This window comes from Rhinolophus sinicus, linkage group LG05 (genome assembly GCF_036562045.2).
Source record: "Rhinolophus sinicus isolate RSC01 linkage group LG05, ASM3656204v1, whole genome shotgun sequence".
Classification (NCBI taxonomy): Eukaryota; Metazoa; Chordata; class Mammalia; order Chiroptera; family Rhinolophidae; genus Rhinolophus; species Rhinolophus sinicus.
The window spans coordinates 136,362,911-136,386,302 of NC_133755.1; the positions used below are offsets into that span (position 1 = coordinate 136,362,911).

Genomic DNA, 23,392 nt, shown 5'->3' on the forward strand with positions numbered 1-23,392 from the left:
ACGTGGTCTCTGCTCTTACGGAGCTTATGCTCAGTGTGAGAAACAAATACCTTACAAATACTTATTATAAACCCCAGTAAATATTATGAAGGAAAAGTTCACCAGCATTTTCTAAGTAATAACACAAAGGAGATGTCTCTTCCACTCGATATAAAAGATTGGAACCCAAACATTTCTCTTAAAGCTTTTCGTGAGCATGCTTCTACAATTCTTAGTTTGAATAACCTTGCTCATATGTCAAAGATATTTTCCTTGCTAAAAATGCATTACATTTTCAGAAGTAAAGACTGGAGGCAAAAGCAAGACACAAACCACTCATTTATGAAAAGGTCAGAATTAATAAATACCTCCAGATGCCTGATGAGAATAGCTCCAGCTTTAGGGGCTGCTTAAATTAGAGTGATGGTGAAACAGAAGCTCTGCACTGTGGTCTAGGCTGCAACCAAAATGAATGGGGTCTGACGCAAGGATCTGATCCACAGTGGTTCCTACTGAAAGCAGATTTGAGTAAGCAAGTCTTCATCAGTAATGCAACCTCGAACCAACTGCACTGGGTATATTAATTTCTAAACGACAAGCTTCTTCCTATTTTTATAGCTGGTATTTTTAACAGGAAAATACGATTCCAAAGTGTCATCAAATAATCTTGAGCTTTTTCTTCTTTTTATGCACATTTGCAAAGAACCAAGTATGTGCTAGATGTACCACAAAGAATGGGGAAAAATAACGAGGAAAAAGCCTGGTTGTGTTTTATTTCTCCTTGTGATGTGGGGGTGGGTTCACTACGGAGGGAATGCAAATTAATCACTTTCAGAAGAAAGCAACTCGTATGTCAAAGCATGCTGGCATTTAGAAATCTTCAGATTTGTCTTTATCTCAATGTTGGCCAGTCTAGCACAGTATCAGTTAACAAAACTTAGTATTTGAAAACCTAAACACTTAATGAACCACCTAAATGACCTAAAAATTGAGTCCCTTTTCCTCTGTGGTTACTATAGCATGCCTACTACATTCCACAGTATCACATTTGCTAATAAGTGTGGAGAATCAAATTTGTAATTCACGTTTGAGAGAATTTAAAGGATTCTTTTGTCAAATAAAGCTATTTGGAAATAAAATTTTATAATTACAGTATCTTTTAATCTCAAATTATCTGAAAAAAGGCGTGCCTCTCTCCTCTCCTCCCCAGCATCCTCATGGGTAAGTTGTAATATTTTAGACCCGATGACTATAATTAGAAAACATGTAAGAGGCTGATAGAACTCAAAAGAGATAAGTATTTTGACTGATTCCACCCTAGTGATTGACTATGAATGGAATTGACTATTGAAGGAGACCAACGTTTTGCCACTCTAAAGCTGCCTTTTGGGATATAAATTTTAAGCTGGTTATTAAGAAACAAAAGGCTCAGAAAGAAACTTTGACTCTCCCCGCTTTCCTAAGAGATTCAGATGGAAAGGCAGGCTCCAGGCAGAGAAACTTAGCATAATCACCTTAAGCATTAGGATAGGAGGGATCCAAGCAAGGTCCATTTAATAGCTGCCGAGTTCCATTGTTTCTGGGTTGCCAAGCAAAAATTTCCCTGCCAAGTATATTCCTCTTCCTCAACTGTAAACTACTTCCTTGAAAATTTCAGACCCCTTAATCCCTGTTCTTCTGTGTCCAAATGACACACACACCCAATTTTCCCTATCTTTGGAATTTTTGTGCTTATGGGTATCCCCTGTGTACACGTATTAAAAGTTTTATTTTCTGGTTAATCTGTCTCTGTTAATCTGATTATTAGCCCTGCTAGAACTTAGAAGGTGGGAGGAAAAGTATTATTGTTTAGCCCCCACACTATAAATATTGTCACACTTGATCTTCCCCCCACCATCCCCCAAGATTCCACACTTTTACTTCAACTATGTTAGCACTTCTAACAGGAAACCCGACTTACCTCAGATCTAAATATCAACAGTACGATAAATAAAAAGTGAGCCTGTCATTCTCTGGCATGACCCACATAACTCAAATTTCTGAAAATTTAAAGGAAAGGTTACCTTATGTAGCCTATAAAAATAAACATGCCCTAGAAAAAGAACCATTAAAAATGACTGTCACTCAATATCAAATCTCGTATATTGTTTTCTTACCAATTCCTACCTAGGTGCCAGTGAATGAGGGCAGGGGGGTAAACATAATTGGACCAGTCCATTCATGGTTCGCTTCAGACTGACTGGTCTACACATCATACGGTCTACACATCCCCATGCTGTAAAGAACGGTAGGTCAATTTTATTCAGTTATGATCAGGCTACTCTGGGTGTCTAGATACATATGAGTAAGCTGCTCATTAACTGAATTCTATTTATGATTAGAACTAAGATCATCTGAATGCAAAACATTATGAAGGGCAAACAAGCAATGATTTCCTTCATTTAAGCTGAACTTATTCCTTCCTAGTTAACGCCAATAATTTTAAAACATATTTTAATTTTCTTGGGGGAGTGGGGGGGTTGTCACTACCAAGGATGAGTTAAATAAGCATATAGAGATTTAACGACTTCCCCAATTTTCTTTCATATGTTCCCCTTTATCCCTCATAGTGTTTATTTCTTAGAAAAACTTTTATGACTGGTGTAAGGCTAAGGACATTTTAATGACTTCTCCAATAGGTAACTTGCTTTATATAAATTTCATTCTGACCTCTAAAAATAAAGACAGACACAAAATTTATTTAATTTTTTAATAAACCATAAAATTTAAATATTCAAATAAAAAGAAACAAAAATAGATATTTAAGCCAGTACTAATTTCTGTTTCCATTCTTCCTCTGCGTATCGGAGGCTTGACTTACCTGGGATTAGAGTAATACAGTTACGATGCTGGTATAATAATAAGTAAAAATGGGCAATGGCTTGACAAAATTTACTTGCAAATCTGGAAGTAAAGATCATCAGTAGCTCACGTGAGCCCACTGCAGAGTCCTCACAAGGGTCTATCAGTGGAAAGGTCTGGCTTACCATTCTTACCACACTTTCTTCTTCACAGCTCAGCACTCCCTGGCATTTTGATCCTTTCGCTCACTGAAGCTCACTTCAGTCTGTCAAAACAGCAAGGGGGAAAATCCCCAAACTGAATAGATGAATAAACACTTTTAATGTGAACAATCATATTCAGATCAACCTCTTTTGTAAAAATACAAGTCAGTGGGTTTTTATCCGTAAGTAACTCAAATATTATTTTTTCTGCCTGTACTAAAATGGCACTTTTCATTTGATTGACATTAGACCAGTGATTTGCTATTTGTTCCTATTTTTTGGGATCACATCAGTACCCTGCTTTTCTTTTTGGATTGAGCATTATACTTTCCATTCCAGAATATCTGATCTTTGACTAACTTTATCTTATTCTGTGAGTATCTGCTATTAATCAGTGAAAATCACAGAAATGTGATTTTTATTCCCTTTTATTCTTCAGTCTAAAACCATTTCTGTATGATACTCTGTCTTTAGCATACCCAAGTGGGTAGACATTCAATATGGACAGCAAGCTAGCTTACAAGAAACAAAGTGCGATGCACAAATACTTTCAGCTGGTAGAATCCCGGCAGTGCGGGACTCAAGTGCAGCAAAACTTTCCTTAGATTGAGTAAGAATCCAGTAACCTCTGAATATTTTTGGTAAAGTAAGGAAAAGCTACTGCAATCAAGAGATGGGTAATCTTCAGACTTCAAAGACTGGCTGCCAGGGACCACAGTGAAATAGTAGATGTGAAGCCAGTGAAAAACAGTAGCTTGGGAAGGAATGGGTTTTTCCAAAAATGCAAAATTATCCTATCCAGATGCTTAGCATACTATGATCTGACAGGTTTACAAGGGCCAAAGAGCAATGAGAATAACATTATTTATACCTTTAGTGTGTGAAGAACACAGATTTAAAAACTGGCAGCTAGAAATTCTATGGTAGCTCCTGAGACAAGTTATCCTATGCTCTACATTCATTCCATGCTGACGATGACCAGTCTGAACGGTAACACAGAGGAAAAACAGTGATCTACTGTATGTGTGTCAGAAAGTACTGGAAAAGTGACAAAACTGTATGTTATTAAATGACAAAACATATTCTGAAGCTTTATTTAAAAATCTCTCACTGTTCATTATCAAAGTTACAAGATTGTTTGCATACCAACAGACAGACTGTAAACATAGGAAATTTTCATTAAGGAAAGATGGGTTTACTGTAATTTGATCTTTTACAAAAAATTACTGCAAGTTATTGATAACAGAATTTCTCTTTTACTTTCTTAAGTCTAATTCTCTTGAAAATTAAACCAATGTTTCCATTCCTTCAAGCTAAAGTTCAACCATGGTCACCTTAGGAAATACCCCTGTTTATTTGTTAATCAGAAATACAAATTGAGTGGCACATATTTCCATTTTCTTCTTAGGCCAAAGGTTTCAGCTTCGTTATATTTTACAAGAAAACAGAAGACTTGCAGTGGTCCTGTCAAGTCTTTCATGTTGCAGATGAGGTTTAATGACGGCAGTGGAGGAAAGCAGTGGTGATGCAAAGTACGACCAGCCCAAGTGCCTTATCAGACATGGAATCTTTTTCCTGTTTGGCTTGCAGCAGTGTTTCTGGTCAGGTTACCTCCACCAAACCTGACTAAAGCAGAAGGGTGACATGCTCCGGTAAATCCTGTTTAAGGGTGATTCCATTCAAGCAAATGGTTGATCCTTCAATCTGTTGGTTGTGGGACGATACTAATATGAAGAAAATTATCCGGGTAGCTCAGATGTTCACTCAGCCACTGCAGAGGTGTTTCCAACATTGGCTCAATTCCATGAATCATCACTTGATTCTTTTTTTCCCCATCTATTCCAACAAAGAAATCCAATAATAATCAGTAAGACTCAAAACAGTTGAAGAAAAAATAATCTGCTGCCTTGGGAGAATCCTTAGTGAATTAAATGGATTTTATACCTTTAACAGGTTAAACCTGGTTTGTTTCCTGAGCAGGAAATGTGGACATGGAGAAAGTTCAAATGTTGCAATATGTATCACCCAAAACAGAAACCTGAGGGTTACAATGAATTCTGATAAAAATGCTGTTGCTATATGTGAAAGTATTCATTCTTTCTTAATTACTGTGCTTACCTAAGACTGACGTTAATGAAACTATAGTGGAGAAAACAGCCCATCGTACCCACTGACCAAAATTTATTTTAAACATTAAAAACTGTACTATACGGCAATTAAAAATGACAGGTATGTGAAGTAGGTCAATACATATTTAAAATATAAGAAATAGAAAGGTGAGTAGAAATCATCAAGCATAAGATCAGTGTTTAGGAAGATGTTTAATAAAACTGATGGGAGCTATAGGTGAATTTTCAGTAAAGCTGTTCAAATGTGTATCAAAAAGTTTTAGACACTATTAGAGTAAGAGTTAAAGTTTTCATGAGAAAGAACTAAGAGTCTGACTCAGGGATTTCTGCTTTAGAGTCATGAAACCTGACAGATTTTTGTTAACACCAACTCCCTAATTAAAAGGGTGCTATAATAAGTCACACTTTTCTTTTAAATTCAAAATTGTATCACAAATTAAATTTCAAGTTAGTTTTGTGTCTTTTAAGATTTTGGTGTCATGTACTGACAATCTTCAAAGTAAACAGAAGTACCCTTGGTTGCTGTAGGAAAACAAAGACAGCAAAATCAAACTCCTCTTTTGGAAAGGACCAAAAAAAGAACCTTCAAGAAACTTTGTGTCACTCCATTAGCACAATTCTTGGTCTCTTTTAGTCTCTTCAAAATACAATGTCTAAACCTCTCAGCTTCCTGGAGACAGAAGGCAACAAGGAAACAGAATTCATGGAACTATATTATATGAGAGGGAAATACCCTACTTTCCCCCCTTTTTGCTCTGTTTGAAATGACTTTTGCATCTCTAGTGCTCTAATGTCTAGGCAAAATGGGCTGATGATGTATGCTGATACTGGCTTGGTTGGAACCTGAAACAAGAGACCCTTTTAAGAAATATTTAAACTCCCCATTAGAAGCAGCACAGTCCTGGGAGGTAACAGTCACAGACAGACAATAAGGAGGACACAAAAACATTACAGAGAATTGCTAAAAAAAAAAATGCCAAAAATAAAAACCTAACAAAGTATCAATCTCAGAGAGAGCCAAATAAAAGTCCCAAACAAACCCCTCAATCACTGTCATAGTTAAAAACAATTTTAGAAAAAGGTATCACCCCATAATACTACTAACCTGAAAAATGCTTTCATGTTTTGTCTGCCAATCGTGCATCTATACATGCTTTTTACAGTTGTGATCACAGTGTTAATACAACGAGGGTTTTTTTCTAATGAGTATCATCTATAAATAAAAGATTAAGTTTTATACAGAGTATTATAGAAAACGGGGTATTAGTACTTTGAGAAGACTCTGAAATGTTGGTATTCAAATGGATAAACCCTCCGCTATCTGGCATGATTCATTCTTCATCAGTTCTACACTGCCAAATTTTACTGTATTAAATCTTTCTTAGAATATTTGAAAACATTTCCGGTGTAGTTCTCTTTATATTCTTATTATATATTTCTTTGAAATACTTTAATATTCTCAGAATCTTCCTCCTACTTACTTAGCACTGAGTCAAAAAATGAAAGAGCAGTGGTGTAAGAGTAAAAGTTCCTTATCTGTAAAGTTTTTCCCTAAGCCAGAGACCCTTTTGGATATTCTGAAACTGGGTTAGATGAAACAAGTCACAACTCAGTATCCAAAATACTATACCTAAAGAGGTATTTAAATGTGGGAGCAAATACATTATGGCAAACTCATGCACAGTGTGTTTGAAAGGCAAAAGGCCAACCCTGTTACACAAAGGGACAGAATTATACAATAGAAGTTGAAGAACACAAGCGATTCCAACACTGTATAGCAAACCCAATAAAGCACATTATCAGAAACCTGAATAGGCAGCACTGATTCTGTGCTTTAAATTGGGGCCACTTTGAACCTGCGACGTGAAAGTGTCACTAAATTTAGACAACGAAGGAAGTGGATCTGGGACTGTCATATCCTTCAATACGACAGTTTCAGATTTTAATTATTTTGTCACTGCCTACATTGGTCCAAATATTTCACTTGTGTATATTTATCTTTTTTATTTCCTGACTTGCTCCAACAACACACTGTCACCAGAAGGATTCTTAGAATGGGGCAGCAGTGTCCTTGGAACTATTAACTTAAGTTTCTCTTATTCCTCACTGTCCCCCAGTTCCTAGCATAGTGCCAGATACTTAGTAATTAGTCAATAAATGTTTTCAGAGCTTGGTAATTTTGCTGCTGGTAGAAGTCACTGCCAAAATAAATGTTTTGACAATGGCTTTTGATGGCTGGTACTACTATGTAGAAGAGCCCTACCTATAAAGACAGTTTTGGCTATTAAAAAAGCAAAAAATCAAAATGTTTCCAAATAAGCCAAGAAGTTTATATGCTATCACCTAAATTCATGGTACTGTGGGAGCTAAAAGAAAAAAAAAAATTAATACTTTTTTCCTCCCATCTTCTAAATTCTTCTAGCTAGGCTAATAATCACATTACCAGAGACAGATTAACACAAAAATTAACAGAGAAAACCACAATTTTAATACATGCGCACGGGGAATTCAGATAAGCATGAAAATTCCAAAGACAGTGAGGAAACATTGGGTATAGATATAATTTTGGACAAAAGAGAAAGGAGGGTGGGATATTAGATTTCAGGGGGCGATTTACAGACAGCTGAGGAAGAGGGGTACATACATGGCAGGAAAATTCTTGCTGGGCAGCTCAGAAACAACGGGACACGGGATATCTAGCTAACAGGCTTGGAGTGTTTCTTAAGGTGAGTAAGCCCAGGCTCCCTTCCCAAGGCAGGTTTTTCTGTCTGAATCTCTTGAGCAGGAAACAGGGGAGGGCCAAAAGTTCTTTCTGGATCTTATTTCTTAATGAACAGCTTAAAATCAATATCCTAAAAAGCACCTTCAGGAGGGCAAAATTTTGGTTCCCTGTTCACTACCTTAAATAACAACAAAGCACGACTATGCATTCTGGCAATATCAGAACAAAATGGAGCAGTGAAAAATTAGCTGGTTTCTTTTTCTACTAACTAAGTAGAAAGGAAACACTTGATGATATTGCTAAAGTAAATCATGTTTTTGGTAAATATGTCTTTATGTCTCAAAATGGGAATCTAGAATTTAATAACTGGGAATAAGAAATAATGTCACTACAAAGCAAATGACTCAGGAGAAAAATGTTACTCCACACTTCACCCACTCAGAATTTTTAGAAGTTAGTTCGATGCTTTAAAGTAGGCAACCATTTGAGATAGTAATCAAGTGAACTAGTTCTATATGAAATTCTCTCAAACAGGGCAGGTTTTTGGGGTATTTAATTTTGATATAATTTCAAACTTATGGAAAAGTTGTAAGAATAGTATAAGAAATTCCCGTTCACGCAGATTCACCAATTGTTTACATTTTGCCCCATTTGTTTTTATCATTCTGTGTATACATAATTTTTCTGAATCATTTGAGAGTAAATTAGAAATGTTGAACCCTTTACCCTTAAATATTTTAGTGTGTACTATATTCTTTTATATAACCACAGTATAGTTATAAAAAAAAAAATGAACACTGATATTGAAGGGGTCCAAAGTTTTGTCACCCTAAAACTGCCTTTTGGGAATACTGATTTTAAGCTGGTTATTAAGAAACAAAAGAGATTCAGATGGAAAGACCTCTTCCAGGATAAAAATCTTAGCATATTTACCTTAGCCTAATGTGAATTAAACACGAGATATGAAGCCCCCAATCAGGGACACCCTTCCCACACACTCCATGGTCCCACTGTTCTCTGAGTTGCCCAGCAAGAATTTGTTTGGCACTGTATTGCTACTTGTTAATCGCTCATTTTCACTTTTAAAATCTAATACCCCTGTTCCCCGCTTTTCTCTTTTGTCCAAAATGACATATATACCCAAATTTGCCTCATTATCTTGGAATTTTCATGCTTATGTGAATTCTCCATGCATGTGTATTAAATTTTGATTTTCCCCTAAATCTGCTGTGTGTCTTTTGAATTATCTACCCAGCTAGAAGAACTCAGAAGGTGGGAGGAGAAGTATTTTTTAGGCCCTACAATATAATACTATTATGGAATCATTTCAAATTTTATCAACTATCCCAATTATTTTACTCCAGTGTAGGATATAGTCCAGGCATCATACATTGCACTTAATTCTCATTTCTCTATACTCTATAGACAGTTTGAAGCCTTTGACAATTACCTTGACAATTTTGAAGAGTACATGTCATTATTTTGTAGAATTTCCACAGCAAATTTTAAAACTAATTATTTTAACCCCTCTTGTAAATATAAAAATAGTAATTCATAAATACTTTGGGTTTGTGATTTAAGGAAAAGGATAGAAACAAATGTCAAAGACATGTATTTTCTTTAGGTAGAAATGGAATTCAATTCACTTAAAGAAATTATGTATCAACACAGAGACTATCACAACAAAATTTCACTTCTTATATTTATCTTCCTTGTAAGTCCAATTATTATGAAATAAAATATAAATGTATCGTATAATTTTCTATTATCACCAATAGTCTAGTAAAAAAAATGAATTCAGTTCTGAACTAGCATCTACTTTAAAGTGAGTATTTTTAGAGTTGTGGGACATTTTAAAGAAAACATATTCAGAAAGATTTTGGTTGTATGATTGCAATTTTTAAGAATTACATGTAAAATCAAAAAAGGAAAGAAAATTCACATTAGCCACGTAAGTCATTAATGAAAATTATGAACCCAAAACAATGGTTAACTTCTTATGTACATATAAAAAATGATGCATACACACATATTATACACACACACACACACACACACACACACAGAATATGATATACAATAATAGAAATGAGACATAAAGGAGAAAGGACCAGCTATGCACTGATAGTTAATACGGTGCTACTGAAAGACAGACGAACTGGGAGGTAGGAAATTTGAATTCCAATTCTGGTAATGAAGGGCTTTGGGCAGGCCTCCTATCTCTTTTAGGGTGTTTTTTTTACAAAATGAAGGTGTCTGTCTAGATCCATGGTTAGCAAATCAGGCTTATGATCAGAATAATTTGGAAGGTTCTTAAAAATACATAAGCTGGGCCCCCTCCATACTTTCTGAATCAATCCCTGGGGTAAAGTGTGTTTTAAAATGTCCCCTTGAATAAATCTTATGTGTGTAGAACTTTTCTTCAAACGAAACCTTATGCATATAACACAGGTGAGGCGGGGCAGCTCTGGTTGCTGTGGGACTGGCCCTGCCTGCCAATCCTCTGCTTACTGACATACGGCCCACGGTACTTTGATACAACTGTGTGGGTCAGTTTATAAACCACTGGTCTAGAATGAGGACACTAACATGGCTTCCAGTTCTAGTACATGAGTGTTTTATGCCTAAACAGCAACATATTTTAGAGTTAAAATCGGCATAATTCACTGTTTTGAATTAATAGGCAAATCACTCAACCTTCTGAGTCTGTTTCTACCTCTTATAGTGTAGATAAACAATTCTAATTTCCAAAGTTGCATGGAGGATTAAATGGGATATCCTAGGGTTTGGACATAGCAGGCATTCAAAAAGTGAGGGACTCTCTTTCTCATTCCTCCCTTCTGTTCACTCCCTAAAAAAATAACAGTGTCAAATATATTACTTACGAAGTGAAGACGGAAGATTAATTTTTAAAAGATCACGGTTTAGTAACAAAACAAACACTCATTGAAATTCGCTTCCTGCACAAAAAGTTATGGAAATGAGTTAACTGTCTTAGTACTAGACATATCAAAAGATACATAAAAAGCATAGATTCAATTATGTGATTGGCATGCAAAGGGCTGTAAGAATTTGGCCTCATGTTAATATACACTCTGCATTACTCAGCCCTAGTATTATGCAGTGTGGCATATAAATTTTATGAATGTGTTAAGGAAAAAAAAAAGATGAAAACAAAAATCCAAAGACTCAATCATTATGCAAACAAAATGAATGACATTTTCAAATATTCCTTAAGCATTATAAACCCTCTGGATTAAGCGAGCAGCACTTGATGAGCACATCATGCCAAGTCAATGAGCTCTATTGTACTATGATTATGTTGCTGAATAAGCCTTAGGTAAGGTTCTTATTTTTTTTAAAAAGATGAAAACATTCAGGTGTGGGGGGATTTCCAAAATCGTTGTCATACAATTTAAAAATATCATTGAGGACTCATAGTATGTGATGAATCTGTCTTTTAGAGATATCTGTTAGCAATAGCTCACAGCCTTCCCTAACCCAACCTGCATTTTAGTCCTTATATTTTAGCCAATTTTCAACAAGGAATATGACCTAAATGTCTTCAAAAACAGGTCACTTGACATTCTAGAGAGATGCATGAGTTTCATTCTTACTATTAAGACGTATAGTAAATATGTGAACTCTCTCTGAATTTAAAGGAAGCTAAAAAAAATGGCTGGTGTATCTTCATGAGAAAAGGCTTTTAATCAGAAAATTTCGGTTTAAATAATTTTTTTTTTAAGTTCATAATTGTGAATATGGAAATAATAGAAATTTAAGGCCACGTGTTATAACCACTGTGTTTAATCTTGTGGCTTCACATTTACATTTTATAATTCAGCAGAAAATTATTTCATTTGCTATTTTGGAATGTGTGATGCTGAAGGTAAAACTTCTAAAAATATACTTAATACTTCTGAAAAAGTTTCAAACAAATAAAGAGATGAGCTTTTTGATTACCACCAGTTTGAACAATTTTGTTCTGACAAATTCTTTAACCTCTGATATGTTCATTAGTAAAACGCCAACTAATTGAATCCATCGACATGAAAAACCACAGGCTGAAATTTGAAGTGCATACATCATGTTGAAGGATTCTGACTCAGCCTCAGCGGTAATAGTCAGTGAGGTGAGGTCAAAGGGGGTTAAACCAAGCCAGGATATAGCCAAAGGAATACATCAAACGCTGATTTTAAAAGGGCAATTAATCTTAGACAGAAATGCTTCCTGGGGAATGAGATCTCAATCTTAAGAGCACACTACATGATGTAGCAGTAAAAATGAACATATACAAGCTTACAGAGCTTTTATCCTGTGATCACAAACAGAAGGAGAGTGCTGTTTATCAAACCCATTTAAAAATACTTACATTAACTCCTTCCGGATCTATACTAACTTAGCAGTACAGGTCTTAATGAACATATAATATCACAGTTAATATATATATTTCTTTCGATGCATAAACTTTATATTTTTTATTATTTCTGCCCATAGTATTCCCAGAGCCTTGACTCTTAACATTTCATACAAGATTTTCAAAACATGTCCATGTTAATTCTTTCATTGACTTTTGTTTATAATCTTTCCATTTCTTACTGAGGAGAATATAAACCAAAATTTAAACTAAAAAAAAAATTACATATAATTAGTTGTAATTATAAATAGAACCCTGTATTAAGTGATTGTAAGACTGTCTTAATAAACTAAAAGCCTCCTGATAAGATAAAAATGTGGTAAAAGTTAGAAATTAAAATTTGCTCACTTAACCCACCCCAAAATAAAACTTCAAAAATATAGGTTCAAATGTTTGATCTGCTTTCATAAAATGAGCCAGTAATTCTAGTAGGGCGTAATAGAACCCATTAATACTTGTCAAGTATGAATTACAGAATACTTCAGAATTGTTTCATTTAAAATATAGGTGATAATTACACTGTTTATATATATGGCCAGACTGAGGCTGCACAGGACTTGTTTTAATGAAGAAATGAGTAGCTTTTAATCGCCTGCATGTGTTATTATTTTGTTAAAGGAATTTTGTTTTCAAGTGCTAACGATGAAATCTTAATCGTCTGTTCCCACTTTTAAAAAAGTCATGTTAATTCATTTAACTTCTTGAAATTTAGATAACAATAATTGAGGGAAATAAGATGCATCTTCTGACAGATCCAGTAATCTCATCTTCATTAACAGAGAATAATGAAAATAATCAGTTTATTATTTCTTTGCTTTTAGAAAAAAGGTAGGTCAATGGATTAACTTGTTAACAGATTTTGTGTCACCAAGATTTGTCCAAGCTACCCATGTGTGGGGACAGAGCACAGAGATGGAGGTATAGTGAAACAATCAAGGCAAAGAATTTGACTCATTTTAGTTGAGAATTTGGTGGCGTAATATTAAATTTAAGAAGACAAAATTACTAAGTGAAAACTGAGCCTAACAAATTGCTTCTGTCCAAACTTGAGTATAGAAGATCTTTGCTTATGAGGGCTACAATTGAAGAACTCTTTGAATTTCCACTGTGAATGACACTTTTTAAAAAAAAACATAAAATGTGCATCCAACGAGGGAGAGAAAACAATGAAGAGCAGAGAAAGTTAGAATGAGACTGAAAAGGTGGGGCTTCTATTAGAGTCCAGTGACCAGTCCCACATGTCTGGCTCACAGTAACTCAATAGCTAGAAAGTTGAAATAAATGTGCGTTCTGTTGCTTAGTTTTCAATGAAAAACTTCACTAGCAGCAACATCTTCAGACCTGTAGCCTTTACCAAGTAGCTGATAATCAAACTGGCCACAGTAACTGTGGAGATGCTTTAGTGAAATAAGCTTATTTTGTTCTTAAAAGAGCCACACTTCTGGCATTTCGCATCACATCCAGAAGTTCATTTCTAAAAAAAGTGAAAATCAGGGGCATGGAACTTTCGCCATAACCTAAGTATAAGTGGTTACAGTATCAGTTTACATTTAGAATTCACCATAATTTACATCTGCTGTGCAGAGACTGAACATCAACAAGTATTTGTCTCTGCAGAGTGGGTTTAGCAACAAGCCATAACAGGAAAAAACACAACTCCTTACTAACTATAAATGCTGTATGAGTACATTTATTTGTGAAAAATATTAACAAAACCATAAGAAAACAAAAAAGAAATGTCAATTGTAAAACCCTGGAGTAATATGAGATCATGAAATCTCATTTAAACAAACTGTTCATTTAAACCCTACAACCATCCCATCCTTTGAGGCCGGTAGTAGGAAGCATTCTTATTTTATGGACTAAGAAACCTACATCCATTAAAGAAAATCAAAACTTACTAAATGATCTAATGATCTTCCAAATCAAAGTGGGAAGGTACAAAGTGATACTAGAATGAAAACAAATTCTTAATGAGTGAAAAGAGAATTACTGAAATTGTGAAACCGTTAATTATTATTATTATTCTTGCTCCTAAATTCTAATTCTGATCAAGTTTGGGGGTGTGTTGTAGATTTTATGTTTCTGTGGTATGAGTTTGCAAACTGCAATGCCACCTCTTTGGGGGTAGTGCCATCATGCTGACAAAAATAACTATTGCTGGTTCAAACTTCAAATCAAAAGATCTACCTTGGATAAATAACATGAGATTTAGATACGTATTTCTTTTCTCTAATTGCTTTATGCCTGAAAAAAAAAAATTATAACACCAAACAGTTAATTCACTTTATAAATACAATCTAATCATGCCATAGAGCAAAGGAGACAAAAATGTGAATACACCATTTTTCCTTACCTTTTGTGAAACTATTCTGTGGTTTCTTATAAAGCATATCAAAAATTGAGTAATATAAATTTCCAGTTACACTACTAAACAGGATACTATGACTCCCTAGCCTCAGTTGTTAAAATAATCTTTCGATGTACTAAGCAAAACATAGATCAATCTTAAGTCACTTGGTTCCTCAGTGTTTTTCCCACATTACTGACTTCACTGAAAATTTTCTGCATATTTATAGGAAGGAAGTAGAAAAATATGGCTAGTCCTTCAGCAAACAGAGTAAGGACATTTTCGACCAGATACTACCCCTTGGCAACCAGCTGGGGAGCTGGTAAAGGATTCTGCTTCTATAGTGGTCATGTGGTATGTGACCTGGTCCCTCCTTTTCATTTGTCTAATTTCTGCTCATCTTTGAAGACTTAGCTCAGTCTTCACTACCTATTATACTTCAGAATGGATAAGATAGCCATTCTAGGAGCTTCCTAATATTCTTTGCGTATCTTCATTCCTGTACACACCACATCTGTCCATGTTTCTGTTCACTCCAACTGGACCAAAGTTACTTAAAATCGGGGACTACAGTATGTCTTACACATCTTAATACCCCCAGTGCCAGAAGACAGTATGGTGCAAAGAAACAGAATGATAAACAATGAAATCTATAACATCAAATGGAAACTGAAAGTTAAAATAGTAGTTGGGAAAGGTCTCAAGGAAAATAAATCTCCAGGGAGCAGGGCAGGAATGGAAATGGGACTACAGGACTGTACTTGTTGGTAACAAAGATGCAGGGAATTTTTACTAATTTGCCATGGAATGGAATGGCAAATTACACATCCACTTCATTGTACAGTATCAATATAAGTTTAGGATTAAAGCGGCCCAACTGTTACAGAGGACTGACTGATCAACTAGAACTTTGAAATAAATCTATAAAAGCAAGAATAGACATTTAAATTCTCATATGCATAACCTACTAGGTTTTTATACATTACATTGGAAAACTGGGAAATAAAATATGATTGGGCAAAGCTTAAAGGCGTTTTGTATTCTCCCAAGTAAAAGAATAAAAGCTATGGTTTTAAACTTCTGTTTTTTTTCTTTTTGGTATGTTGTTTTTAATGAACAAAGAAAAAAATACTTCACACTTCAGGTCTGGTACAGAAGCTTAGCCCAGAGTCATTTTAACGAAAGCTGACACCACAGAAAAAATTTACCTGAGCTCACCTTTGGTTACTTCCTGTTACCTCTAACTTGGCTAACTCCTCTAGCCACTTATAAAACAACAACAACAAAAGAAACACACAAAGCATCATTAGTTACTCCACAAGAACAGTGACCTAAAGCACGTCTTCATAATTATTAGGACATTGTACCGTCATATGATGAAATAAGGCAAAATTCCTTCATGTATGAATCACTTGTTGTAAGGAGTAGCAGACAATGGTGCCACATAACTTTTATGAAGTACTTTCTCTCTTTATCGTGATGACAGCCAGTTGTTATCCATACACACCCAATCTTAAAGTCTTTCGCTTTCAACCTAAGTTGGGTGCAGGTGTTTCAAAATGCTTCACATTTGACAATGCCACAGGTGTACTGAACCAGACAGTAAACAGTTCTTTACTGAAATAGTGACTTGTTTTGGATATTCTACACAGATCCTGAAATGACAGTTTATTTTCGATATGAGGTGACAAAAGGAAGAGGTAAATAAAAGTTTTTATTTAAGATATTGGTGTTAGAAATGTGGCTTCCTCCTAGTATGAAAGGTACAATCAAAAGTATAGGTGCTATTTACATCATTTCAATGATGTGTGTGTATGAGTGTGTGTGTTCCCCGATATAAGCATGTGACAATTTGGGTGGGAAGTCTGTCACAGCACCTGAAATCACCTAAGAGGAAGGATTACGGATTTAAGTTGTGAGTGGCTACCTAACTGCCCCCTCTTCAAAAAAAAAAATACAAGGGAAGTCACATTGTATATTCTTCAGGAACAGATGTACAGGTAGGGCAAGATAAAAACTTAGAAGAAAATAGAGAATCTTTAAAAGAATAAAGAACCTCACAAAATTTGTGTGTCATTCTTGTGTAGGGCCTTGTTAATCTTGCATTTATTGTTGTGATCTGGGTGTAGGAATGGCAAGAGATCACGAAGTTGTGTTCTGATAGTCTGTCAGCTCAAGCCACGTGACTACTTTTAATTTACATGCCTGAATGTCACAGCCACCATTAAAAAAAAAAAAAATCCCACCCCAATAAATTGGAAAAAAAAAATCCATCAAGAAGAGTGGTCAGAATTATATACAGGAATTCTGAAATAACAAAATAAAAATAGCAGAAATTCAGGTTCCTAAGACCATACCAGGAACTACTGTAAGAGAGAACAGCACATAGGCGAGATTAGGTACTAAACACAAATCATAGAATAAAGATTTAGGAAAAAGCAAACATTTCAGAATGTTATTTTAAACTAAACAAAAAAGCTAAAAGGTTGAAAAAGTGAAGGCAAAAATAAATAGTAGCATAGCAATGTGGAAAAACCAATGGCCCTGGAAATGAAGACTTGAGTTCTAAACCTAGTTCTGCATTAAGTAACTAAGAAATCTTTAGCAAATCATCTAAAAACGAGAATGAATGAATAACTCTAAGGTTCTACAGTTATATTATTCCTTAAAGACCTCAAATACAAAATTAATACCCAATTTCTTCCTGCTCTTCTCTAGGAAGTTTTCTCTCGTTTTGTGTATTTGTTGACAAAGTGTGCTGCTGGTTGGAAAGATAGATCATTACAGTAGAACAGTTTTCTTCAAAGGTTTTGAGTTTCACTGTGATATTCTCACTCAAGGATCCTATAAAGTATATTAAATGACTGTTTTTGAAAGATTGTCAAAAAATATCTAAGAAAAATAAGATAGCCATTTGAAAATTAAGCTTTTGTTTAAATTTCAATTACTCTTAATTGACAAAGGCATTATTTCAATGTTCTTTAAAATACTACCAAGTATTCAAAAACAGAGGAAAAAATACAGTGGAGAAATTAATAACTGAAAGCCAATGCTTGCAGTGGGGACAGTTATGAGGCTTATGGATCCCATTTTTGTTAATAATAAAAAAGACTAATTTCTTAATTATACTTCAAATGGAAAAATTAGTCTATATTCCAAAATCTTCAAGAATGTAGCAAAACACATTAAAATTTTTGTTTTTGTTTTTAAACAAACCCTTACAGAATGGAGAAAATAAACTGGAACGGTAAGTATTCTTGAATCAATAAAAATTATCGGGAGTATCCCAGGCAAAATTTCTATGACTTAACTTCAAAACTAAAGTCTACTCAACTATCTCTGTAAGGATATACAGGAAAATGGCAACACTGTCTCTGGAGAGAGGAACTTGGTTACGGTTTGGTGGATAGAACTTGGAAGAGAAACTTTTCTCTATATTCCTTTATATACTATTTGATTTAGGAACTATATAAATGTATTATCTATCAGAAAATAATTTTTAATTACTTAACTGAATACAACACATAAAAAACCTTGATAAATGGACTTCATCAAAATTAAGTACTTTTACTCTTCAAAAGAAAATGAAGACAAGTGCCAGACTAGGAGAAAATAACTACAAATTGTATCTGATAAAGGACTTATATCCAGAATATATAGATAACTCTGAAAACTCAGTAATAAGACAAAAAAATCTATGAAAAAATGAGAAAAGGGTTTGAATAGACATTTCATCAAATATATCCATGAATAATAACAAGTACAAGAAAACACTCTCAATGTCATTAGTCATTAAGGAAATATAAATTAAAAACACCATATGATACCCTGACACAACCGCTAAGATGGCTATAAGACAAAAAAGTATGCTTTGGAGATGATGTGAAAAAACTAGAACCCCCATACACTGCTGGCAGCACTGTGCAATGGTACAACCACTTTGGAAAAGTTTAGCAGTTTCTTAAAAAACTAAAAGAAAACTTAGCATACTACCCAGCCATTCCATTCCTAGGAATATACCCAAGAAAAATGAAAACGTATGTCCATACAACAGTCTGTACGTGAATGTTCACAACAGCATTATTCATAAAAATCAAAAGGTGGAAACAATCCAAATGCCTATCGAATAAACAAAATATGACAAATATACCCAATGGAATACTATTCGGCAATAAAAAGGAACAAACTACTGAATCAATCACGCTACAAATTGGATAAAACCCAAAATAATATGCTAAGTGGAAAGAAAAAAAAGTTGCAATTTTGTATGATTCCATTTATGTGAAACATCCCCGAGGAAAATTACAAAGACAGAAAGCAGACCCAGCAGTTGTTTACAATTGGTAGTGGGAGAAGAGATTAGTTGCAAACAAGCACAACTGAACTTTTGGGGTGATGGGAATGCTCTAAAACTAGACTGCGGTGATGACTGAACACTATAAATTTACTAAAAATAAAAATCATTAAAACGCCCCCAAATTTATTTAACTGAAATCTTACTGAAAACTAAAATTATATGGCAATAAAAATAGATTAGGATTCTAAGATAGTATTATAATCAACTTAATACTGATTATGCTATGATTTAATGATCATAAATAATGTTTCAGGTAACGACACAAAGAATGAATTCAGTAACTGAAATACTGAGTAAACCCTTAACCCTAGCATTAGAGATACGAGGATGTGTAAGATACCATCAAAAACCTTGACTCTACGGTCTAATAGATAATAGAGTACAGTGATGACAAATGACAGTAAAACCTTATAAAATACATTTATAACCCCTTGAACCAATGAAACCTGTTCAATTTCAGTAATTTTGACTTGTTGTCAATGATCTATTTTTTTAATCAATCTCTTCTGGTATTGGTTCTGCCGGTTCTCCCCATCACTGGCATTTATGTAATGCAGAAGTGTTAGATACACAGGAATGCTAGGAAAGGCAAGCATATCTGATTAAAGAAAAGGTATGAAAATTTTTTTAAATTATCTTATTCCTTTACAATGAAGAAACACAATGCAAGATTAAAAATAATATTTACCAGAATTGAATTCACAAATAAAAGACCCACGGCACCAAAGATGTGATAAGAAGACAATTTAAGAACATTTATTCGTAAAGATACATGTAACCCGTATGTTCACTGCAGCACTATTCACGGTGGCCAAGACATGGAAACAACTGAAATATCCTTTGCTAGATGATTGGACAAAGAAGATATGGTACATATACACAATGCAATATTACTCTGCCATAAAAAAAGATGAAATAGTGCTCTTTGCGGCAACATGGATGGAGCTTGAGGATATCATGCTAAGCGAAGTAAGTCAGATGGAAAAAATCAAGAACCATTTGATTTTACTCATATGCGGGATATAACACTGAAAGCAACAAACAAATAAGACAAACAAAAATTCATAGACACAGACAACAGTATAATGATGATTGGAGGAAAAAGGAAGTGGGAGGGAGGTAGAAAAGGGTGAAAGGGGTCAAATATATGGTGACAGAAAGAGATCTGACTTTGGGTATAGAACAAACAATGTGATATACAGATGATGTATCATATTATAGAATTGTACACTTGAAACCTATATAATTTTACTAACCAATGTCACCATTTAATAAAAAATACTGAAATGGTCCCCCCAAACAAACATTAAATATTAAGTGACTCTACTTCAAAAGATTTTTCCCTATAAGATAATGAAAATATCTTCCTGAAGTACTAACTAGTAAATGTGATTTATAAATACAGAATGTTTATGTTACCTCAGTAATAAAGAGAAATGAAAGAAATATTTTACGGTTGCTGATTATATTACCTTCAGGAGCAACTGCAGAAGGACACACTTCTTTGAGGAGATCTCCTAGTGTATGCAATTGTCCATCTGTAGACACAGGACGAAAAAGCTTCTGAATGAAAGGCCGTTCAGTCGTTGTCTATTTGAAAAATGAATAAAGAATTCAAACAATTAAGTCTTTGTTGCTATGAATTACGAATTAACAGATCAGAAATTTAAAGTTGGCATTAGATGCCTTTTGATATAACGTAATATGAAGCATATATCACAAACGTGGTATTATTGCCCAAAACGCTTAACATAAAGTCAAGTAAATCTAACAATGAGGAAATAATCAGACAAATCCAGAATGGGTGACATTCTAAAGACAACTGGCCTGGACTTTTCAAAAACAATTTTCAAAGGCATTTAAAGAATAAAACAATACAAAAAGTTTAAAAGAGACTGACGAGATATAACAACTAAATACAAAAAATAGACTGTGACTGAATACTGTATTGGAGAAGGAAATTTTAAAAATCAGCTATAAGACATTTTTAGAATAACTTGGGAAATGAGGAATGAACGTTAGATAACATTATTGAATTAATGTCAAATTTCTCAGGTATGATACCATGTTTCCCTGAAAATAAGACCAGGTCTTACATTATTTTTTGCTCCTAGAGACATATTAGGGCGTATTTTCAGGGTCTATCTTATTTTTTCATGTACAACAATCTACATTTATTCAAATACAGTCATGTCATCTTCTTCTGGAACATCGCCATAATGTACTAAAATGGTCCGTCTGGCTGGCGATCTTAACTGGGGCTTATTTTCGGGGTAGGTCTTATTTTCAAGGAAACATGGCAATGGTTATAGAGACAATATCCTTATTGTTAAGAAATTCACACTCAAGTATTTAGAGATGAAGTGCCATTATGTCTGAAACTTACCTTCAAATGATGAAGGAGAGGGAGAGGGGAGAAAAGGAGGAGAGAGGGGAGAAGAGGGGAAAGGGGAGAAGGAGAGGGAAGAGGGGAGGAGTAGAGGGAGAGGACAAGTGTGGAAAAAAATGTTAATACTGTGAATGGAGATGAAGCGTATAGGGTCTTAGTTGTTTTATTATTTTAACTTTTCTGTATGTTCAAAATTTTTCAAAATTGTTGATGCAGCATTTCTTCTGACAACTATGTCATAGCTTATTGCTAATAATTTCAACACTTCACCCACTTTAGAATTAAGTTTCATTTTCCTAAACTACGTCTAGAGGAGCATGTCAGCAATGGTGGAAGCCTTGCCCCGACACAGAGGCCGAGGCTCTGGCATCAGCCAATCTACGAACAGCGCTACCGTTTATGACCTCTATGATGCTGCACTCTGTTTCTTTGGAAATTTGGGACATTCCCTATCTCTTAAGTTTGTTGTGGAAATAACTGAAGAAACTGCTCCAAGCACAAAGTAAGGAAATGGTCAAGAGAATAAAAACTCTTCCCCAATTTTTTCACTGTTATTTTAAGACGGTTTTTATTTTAAGCTTCCTGCAGTGAAACTCATAAAAACCTACAAGTACTGAATAATACCTTATAAGAAAATGATCTCAACTATCTGGCTATTCAAAACAACATTTTTTTGGTTCGCTTGTTTTATCACTGAGGTATACCTCAACTTCTTCGATAGAACTGTTACAGATTTGGTAAAACACAATCTAGTTTTAAGTGTGGACGTACAGAAGAATGAAAGAAAAAAAAAAGATATGGTGCAAGCATGTGAGCGCTATCTCTCCTAGCTTTACACTGTGCATTCAGTGGATATATAACAAATGTTAAAAATGGTATTCCAATAATACAGTTGCGTGTCTGTGGCAAGTATGAAAAAAACTATAGAAAACTAAAACCTTGATCATTAGTTTGCATAGACTATAATGCAAATCACTTCAATAATTGAACTAGTTATTTTTTTAAAGTCTGAATAATACCCTTCAATTTAGGAAGTTCATACTTTTCACACAGAATGAAACGGAGAAAGATATGCACAATCAAGGATTAACTATATGAAGATAATAAAGGTTAGGGGACTTCAGAGAAGAAAGAAATGAATAAGGGAATGAAGTAATAATTTAAAATAGCCCCCACCCACTTTGGGCTTTCAATCTTCCAAGTAATGAAGAGGCTTTTAAGACTTTTTAGCAAAGGAAGTGACGTGATGAAAGAGGCTTTTTCTGAAGCCTAATGGAAAGCAGCGCTGTGTGCAATGACTTGGTTAAGAGGTAACATCAGAATGACTGGTGAGAGGCTGTCTGACTAATGCAGGCCTATGTGATGAAAACTGGGACTGGGCCAGTGGAGAAGGAGGGGCAGGACTGTACCCTCAGTTAAAAAAAAGTTCAAGGGTATCATCCATAGTTCCATCTGAAAATACTCAAGTTTTCGGCAAAGTCAAAGAAATCTTTTCAAGATTCAATTGCTCCCTACGTAGGGACAAAATTGTGAGATGGCTTAGCTATAGCAACAACATATAATATATAATAATATGATAAAACAATATGCTAAACAGGAAAGGCCAACTAGTCTTAGCTACATTATTAAAATCCAGAAATTCTCCTCTACCCCCATTCCTAGAAAAATAGCCTGTGATTTCTCTGTACTTCTTTTTCTATTCTGAGCAGTTATAATAAAGGTATGACAACCTTTATAATGATGCTATTTGCTTGTGGGGAGCAGGGAAGCCAGAGCACTATTAACCTAATCTAAGTAAATTCTGTGAATGGTAACCAAGAAAACTCTCATCCAAGTAGAGTGCTGTTTCTCATATAACAAAAACCTTATTCGAAAAGACGAAGACCCAAATACCTCAATCAAAAATCTAATGAACATTTTGTTTAATATTGATTAGCACGCCTTTAAAAAGGTATATTCTTTTTCCCTCCCTACCCCCAAAACTTATTCTTATTCTTAATAATTT

At 34.6% G+C, this 23,392-nt stretch overlaps 1 protein-coding gene across 3 annotated transcripts in view; it reads right to left on the reverse strand.

Annotated features, from left to right (window-relative positions):
• Positions 1-4,083: 4,083 nt before the first annotated feature.
• The window catches only part of ATG5 (autophagy related 5), a 112,512-nt gene continuing 93,203 nt past the window's right edge, over positions 4,084-23,392 (reverse strand). For 2 of the 3 annotated variants that reach the window (XM_019735038.2, XM_019735039.2), the window contains 2 exons: positions 20,471-20,588; positions 4,084-4,859 (listed from right to left, as the gene is read on the reverse strand). In XM_019735038.2, the coding sequence (XP_019590597.1) occupies positions 4,723-4,859; positions 20,471-20,588 (255 nt within the window). In that variant the 3' untranslated portion in view covers positions 4,084-4,722. The remainder of the gene's footprint in view (positions 4,860-20,470; positions 20,589-23,392) is intronic. The other variant, XM_074333352.1, reaches the window with a different exon arrangement.